Raw genomic sequence first — 6,717 nt, 5'->3', positions numbered from 1 at the left:
ACGTGAAGCAGCCGTGTTGTTTAACCCTCTGGTGACTAGTTCAGCTGTGCCAGAGACAGCAATAACATTTAGATGTGCATTATACAGATAATACAATTATTGTGACGCAAAGATATCCTTTGACTAGGTGTGCATAGCGAGGAAAATATTCTACTTATTTATTTATTTAGGCAGCTCCGGGTCTTAGTTGCAGCACACAGGATCTTCGCTGTGGCATGTGGACTTCTTAGTTGGGGCATGCGGACTCCTAGTTGCTGAATGCATGCAGGATCTAGTTTCCTGACCAGGGATGGAAACTGGGCCCCCTGCGTTGGGAGCGTGGAGTCTTAACACACTGGACCACCAGGGAAGTCCCGATATTCTACTTATTTATAGTTGGTCAGCAAACGTCAAAAATACTCAATGCTTTTTTTGCTATGAATAACCATCTATCCGGTCCTTGACCTGTCAGAATTTACATTCCTCATAACTTTCAACAAACCAGATATTGAATGTCCACTGTGTCAGACTCTACTAGACATGAAAAGCTAAAATGAATGGTCCCTTTTCATCAGGTACACAGACAAAAACAATTGAAAGTGACTTAGAAAAAGAAGCAAAAATTTTAAAAGTGCAGACACCTGTTGAAAACTATTGATCAGGCAATGCTAGAGTAAACAGAACCACTAGATCGTTGTGGAATTGTCAGGAAAAATTTTCCTAGATGGGTGAGCATGAGTTTTAAGAAAAGGAATCAGATTTAGCAGAGTTTTATGAAAAGGAATCAGATTTGGTAGAATATTCTAAGTAAGGAAAATATAGCACAGGAAGGCTAAAGGGTAGAAGCAAGTAAGACATGGCATGCGAGTCCACACCCAGGTGTATGTAATAGGACTGGATCATTATTAGCAAAGGGTGGAGGAGGCAATTAGAGGAAAGCTGCAAACACAAACCAGTTCACAACTGACAACTCAAGAGCAGTGAATGTGATCAAAACAAAGAATTTAGGTGTTTTGTTTTGTTTGCTGTCAGTAGTACGAATTATAAACGGGTGCGACTGAAGGCAGATTCTTAGTCATACTTCTCTCAGCATTCATCAGTATTTGTCAACATGTTTATTAAGTACTTTCAATACACAACTTTTTTCAAGACTATGAAAAAGATTTTCAGAAGAAAACGATACAAAGAGCAGATTCTGCATCAATTAACAAAGTTGAGAGAGGAGCAGTTTTCTATCGCCGCTTCCGTGCCAGTGTGCAGTAAACTGCAGTGAAGTCGGGAAAACTATTCTAGATAATGCCTTTAAAGTGTACAGTGTCTCCCCGTAGTAAGCACTTAACAATTTATGGTTATTATTTTGACCTTAGACCTCTCTTAACCATTGCGATTCTACTTTCTCATTTTCAGAGGAATAAATGGGTCACAGATGGTCTGAGGATCCTGCCAGCCCCGACAATTTCCTATTTAAAGGAGGCATCGAATAAATATTTGCTGAACAAACAGACGAAGCAAACTGTCTCTCCACGGAGCCGGGCTGCGCGCCCACCAGAGAACCAGCCGGGAGGGAGGACAGCCTCGGATACTGAACCCAGAAGCGGGTGCTCATCCAAGGCCAACAGGCGGGGCTGAGGGAGAGTCTCGATTTGCAATCTTAGCCCCACCCGCCGCCAAGTCCACACTCCCCTGGGGCCCCGCCTGCGGCCGTAATCGCTCTTCTCAGCCCCCAGGGCAACGACCCGCCTCCGCCGACGCTCCGGGCCGCCCCTTCCGGTTTAAGCCCCGCCCCACTGGCCTCGCCCGTGGCACCGCCCCTCCGCGAGATCGGCGCCGGGTCCTCTCAGCGCCCGCTGCCGGCCGGTCCACCCTCCGACGCTCTGAGGTCACCGACGGGACCGGGCTGAGGGGGGCGGAGGGACAGAGGGAAGATGGCGGTCGAGGCCGGATATTGGCGCCGCCTCCCCCAATCCTGGAGCCGGCGCAGATGAGGCGGCTCGGCTGGGGCCAGCGGCGCGTCGGAACCGGAGCAGGGGGGGACCCTGGCAGTGGGGCCTGGCCCTGATATATGCCGGTGCCTCGGCTAGAGTGAGCGGCGGCGGCGCCTCTTTCCTCCGGCTCTTTCCTTGTCGCTGTGAGGCTGAGCGGGTGGCGGGCGGCCGAGGCGGCGGGGCCGGGATGGAGGACATTAACTCCAATGTGAACGCGGACCAGGAGGTGCGGAAGCTGCAGGAGCTGGTGAAGAAGCTGGAGAAGCAGAACGAACAGCTGAGGAGCCGCTCCGGGGCCGTGCAGGGCGCCGGCTCCCTTGGGCCTGGCAGCCCGGTTCGGGCCGGCGCGTCCACTCCCTCCTCCGGAGCGGCGTCCCCTAGGGGCTTCCCCCTGGGCCTCAGCGCCAAGTCGGGCTGCGGGGCCGGGTCGGGCCCGAGGCGGACGAGTAGCGAGGAGCTGCGGGACGCCACCTCCTTGCTGGCAGCGGGCGAGGGCGGCTTGCTGGACGAGGTGGAGCCGCTGCGGCCCGAGGAGCTGGAGCGCCTGTCAGGCTGGGAGGAGGAGGAGGAGAGCTGGTGAGCGCGGGGCTCCGGGCCGGAGCTGGGCGGGGACGGGCCCGGGGGCGGAGAGCGTCTTCCGAGGGCCCCCTGGTAAGACACCTCGCTTTGTGTAGCGGGGTCTGATTCGTGGTTTTCTTGCTTTGGCTGCGGAACGGTTAGCGAGAGTTGGGGGTTCGAGGCTTGCGAGAGGAACAGGCTTTGTAGCTAGTTCTCCTCTGGGTTGGGGACCCTCTGAGCTTTGGACCCCGTTGGGGTCTGGGGGCTGGCACAGCCTAGGAAGGGCTGCTCGCCGTGGGAGGAGTCGGAGATGGGAAACTGCTTTGTAGGAAGGGGTCCAGCTTTGTGTGAAATATTGGCTTTCGGATGGCGGCCTGGGCATTTTGGGTGTGCTGAGGTGTCACCCGGTGCGCGGAGCAGACCAGGGTAACCTAAGTCCGGGCAGTGGTCAGTGTTTTGGACCCGTGGGAGATGGGTACATTTCTGGCGGCGATGGGGAGACCGTGTGGATCAGCACTCCCCCGTGGGTAGTAGGGTGACGCTTGCTTTGTGTGAAGAGGGCAGAGGATGGTGCTGCTTTGTGTGACGAGTCAAGGGTGGAACAAGAGCCCTGGCTCTCATTTTTTAAACAAGAATTGGGTCTGGCATTTTTCGAAGCTGTGAAGTGACAGTTACCTTTCATTTCCATGTCATCCTAGGGGCAGAGAAAAACAGCCGTATTTAAAAATCTAAACCGAACTGTATTGTCATAAGCTACTTCTTGATAAAATTGTGACCCACAGTGTAATATCACTTCTATATGTAGAAAGGACATGAGAGGCAGTTTCCCTCATGTATTATTGTAATTGCATAAAGATGTCAATGGGAAATTGTTAATTTGTCTTAATTTATCCTTTTTTAAAGTTTTAATTTTTAGCTAAAGTATCTCTGCTCTTTGTTGAAACTGAAACTTCTAACTTAGTGAAGTTGAAATCCTTCATAGACTCCGGTTTTGTAGGGCTGCAACCTTACAGAGTGTACTGAGGTAGTTAAGAGCTTTGCCTGGATTCAGGTCCTGGCTCTGCTACTTAGTAGCTGTACAGCTTTGGGCAAGTTAATCAGAGCCTCATTTTCTTCCTCTGTTTGATGGAGAAGATAATAGTTCTTACATCTGTAGAGTTGTGAAGATTATGTGAGGTAATCCATGTATGCATGGGTCTGGTATATAAGCTCTGTGAGACTAGCCAGTATTACTCTTAAGCCTAGTTGTTTAAATCAAGAAATATTTAGTGAGTGCTTTCAGGATCATGTGGGAGATTCTTAAATGTTGATCCCTGTTCATTAAGGAAGTTATAGTCTTGTTGGGAGCCAAGTTTTATGGAGGAATAAAGAAATAAGCTAGGAAATACACAGTGAATTGCTTAAAAGAGTGATAGGGACAAAAAGTACTGAGAGTGCTCAGAAATTGAGAAGAAAATAATAGTCTAGTTGGGGCAAACTTTGAGGAGAGGTGGTTTTGGAGCCTGAGGGTGGAGAGAGAGTGGGAAGGGCATGTTATGCTCTGACAACTGCTAGAGCAGAGTCAGAGATATTTGTAACTCTCAATTAGAAAGGTTTGAGTTACAGAGATGCTCTTGAATATATGATGTCAAGCCTTTATTTTATTGCCAAGTGATACCAAATATTATTAGAACGGACTGTGGTAGTGACAGTTTTCATATTAGTGTGAAATCACGTCCTTACAAAGGAATCCTAGGTATGTATACACTTTAAAAGAAGTCGGAATCATCTAAATATCACATACCTCTTCCAAGTGATGATGATAATGATGCTCTTAATAATAATGAAGATTAGCTGTACTCAGCCCATTTTAGACTAGGTATTCTTAGAACACATTGACTCCCCTTGGAGAAGCTGACTAAGTCTTTTGCTGCTTTGGTTTCTGATCACAGTGTTTTTGTTCAGGTAAAGCAAGTCTTTTAAAATACTATGCCAGAAGTTTCTTTTGGCCAATTGGTTCCTGCTTACTACTTTGATCCTGGTTACATATCTTGATGTCATAGATGTCCTGTGCTTTTTCTGAAAATGTGTGAATTGAAAGTCTGAAAATCATATTTAAAGTGCTTTGGAGTATGTGTATGGAGTGTAAGTTATATTGAAAGTCTGAAAATCATATTTAAAGTGCTTTGGAGTATGTGTATGGAGTGTAAGTTATAAGGGGTGGTGGGTGTTAGTAGCAGTGAGAGGAAGATTTAAAGAGTCAAGAGTTTTTCTTAGCAAGCTGAAAGTCTACTTTCTGTAACTTATACCCATTTCCTTCGTTTTCATCTAGAAGAATGTTTTTTCCCAAATGTATACCACAAAATGCCAGTCCTGAAGGTGTTAGTAGATATTGTGTGAAAAAAAAATAATTGTGGGTCTGAGATCAAATATATCTGGGAAAAACGAGGTTCAACAACAACAACAACAAAAAAACCACCAGATTTCTTTAATGCTGGGCTTTTTTAATATGCTAGTATGTATTGAATATAGTAAGTCTCTAAGTGGTATGGTTTGTTTCCTAAACTTATTTGCGCTCCCAAGGAACTAGAATCTGTAGAACACACTTAGAAAACAGTATTGTACTTACAGCAGTGGCTTTCACGGTTTTGTTTTGTTTTTTTCTCAATCCCAGCTTCATGATAAGAAACACATTTTATACCATAGTATAATACACACATGTTTATGAATAATTGAAACAGAAGTTTCACAAAACTATACTTAATATATGTGGTAAAGCGCTAATGTTTTCTGTTCTGTTTCTTTAGAAAAAAATGCTGGTTACAGCCCACTGAGCTGATGTGGTGACCCATTAATGGCTAATTATTAGTTTGAAAAATGCTCTTATAGAACAACTCAGAAAAGTCTAGAGAAGGGAACTAACATTATTGTGTGTCACAGTGTGTCAGTCTATGCCAGGCAACATATAAACATTTTTACACTTAAGTGCATTTAATTTTTATCCATTTATGAGGTAGGTATCATTTTCTAGGTAAGGACACTTCTCTCTCTAAGCATCAAATAACAGATGGTAAATGATGGAGCCAGGATTTGAATCTAGGTCTTTATGACATCATAGCTTATGCTGTTCCCACTATATTTTGTTTTCTCCCAAGTCTGATTCCTTTTCCACATGAATGGCCCCTTACGATATTTGAATACTACCATCATGACCCTGCTGACTCCTCCCCACCACACACTCTGAGCATTGTCATCTCTTCTTCAGAGTAATACAATCCCAGTTTACTTAATCATTCCTTAGATAATGTCATTCTCTGATCTTTCAACTGTAGTCATTTTTCTCTTAATGAATTCTGGTTGCTCCTTGTCATTAAACGTGGTACCCAGAACTGTACTCAGCATTTTAGATGATATTTGACCAGACAGTGTGTGGTGGATATGTCTTGCTTGAGCTAAATGCTATTATTTTGAAACCAAATATTTCATGAACTGTTTTAATTTCTGTGATTTATGCTTAAAATAAGTGAGTAGTTTCAATTACACTCCATATATTTTATACATAGGCTGTTACACTAAGTCTTCCTAACCCTGGTTTTCTGTAATGAATTTTTTTAGCTTGAATATTAGGCTTTTATATTTCATTTTGTTAGTCTTGATTTAGGCATTTAATATCTGTTCCTTCCAAATTTTTTTGTCATTTTCATATTTCATAGGCATACCTACTGGGTCTTCATTTAAGTTGTTGATAAAAATATTAAAATGATGGAATAAAGGGCTCTGAAGTATGCAGCTTGACTAGACTCCCTCCAGATTAATGAACATCATTAATCAACTCACACAGTGGTTGTTCAGTAACTGTTAGTACTACTTATTATTATCAAGCCCATATGCCATTTTGCCTGTATGGATATTATGAAAGATTTTGCCAAGTGGCTTGCTATAATTAAGCTATATGGTGCCTTACAGAGTTCTTACCTGCAATGAAGTAAACTTATCAGCATAGACATTGCAATTAATTTGGTTTGACTTGTTCATGATGAACCTTCTGGGTTTTTCCTTTTCTAACTTTACAAACATTTTGTTTAACCTAGTTTAGAATTTTGCAAGGAATCAGTCTGGTCTGGAATTTCTAGACATTGCTTGCTTTTCTCTTTAGAAATTATCATATTTTGTCTTATCCAGGCTTTTGAGCTTGCCATAATACTGATATTTCAGA

General features: G+C 44.2%; 1 protein-coding gene across 4 annotated transcripts in view; it reads left to right on the top strand.

Moving 5' to 3' along the window:
• The first annotated feature begins 1,175 nt into the window (after positions 1–1,175).
• SLAIN2 (SLAIN motif family member 2) overlaps positions 1,176–6,717 on the top strand; it is an 80,053-nt gene continuing 74,511 nt past the window's right edge. For 3 of the 4 annotated variants that reach the window (XM_082462482.1, XM_082462483.1, XM_082462481.1), the window contains exon 1: positions 1,387–2,540. In XM_082462482.1, coding sequence (XP_082318608.1) covers positions 2,152–2,540 — 389 coding nt within the window. In that variant the 5' untranslated portion in view covers positions 1,387–2,151. Of the gene's footprint in view, positions 2,541–6,717 lie in introns of all 4 variants that reach the window. The other variant, XM_082462480.1, reaches the window with a different exon arrangement.

The sequence above is a fragment of the Balaenoptera physalus genome (genome assembly GCF_965194825.1).
Source record: "Balaenoptera physalus genome assembly, chromosome: 5".
Lineage (NCBI taxonomy): Eukaryota > Metazoa > Chordata > Mammalia > Artiodactyla > Balaenopteridae > Balaenoptera > Balaenoptera physalus.
Note: the sequence above shows the minus strand (reverse complement) of the source record. Positions and strands in the feature narration are given on the sequence as shown.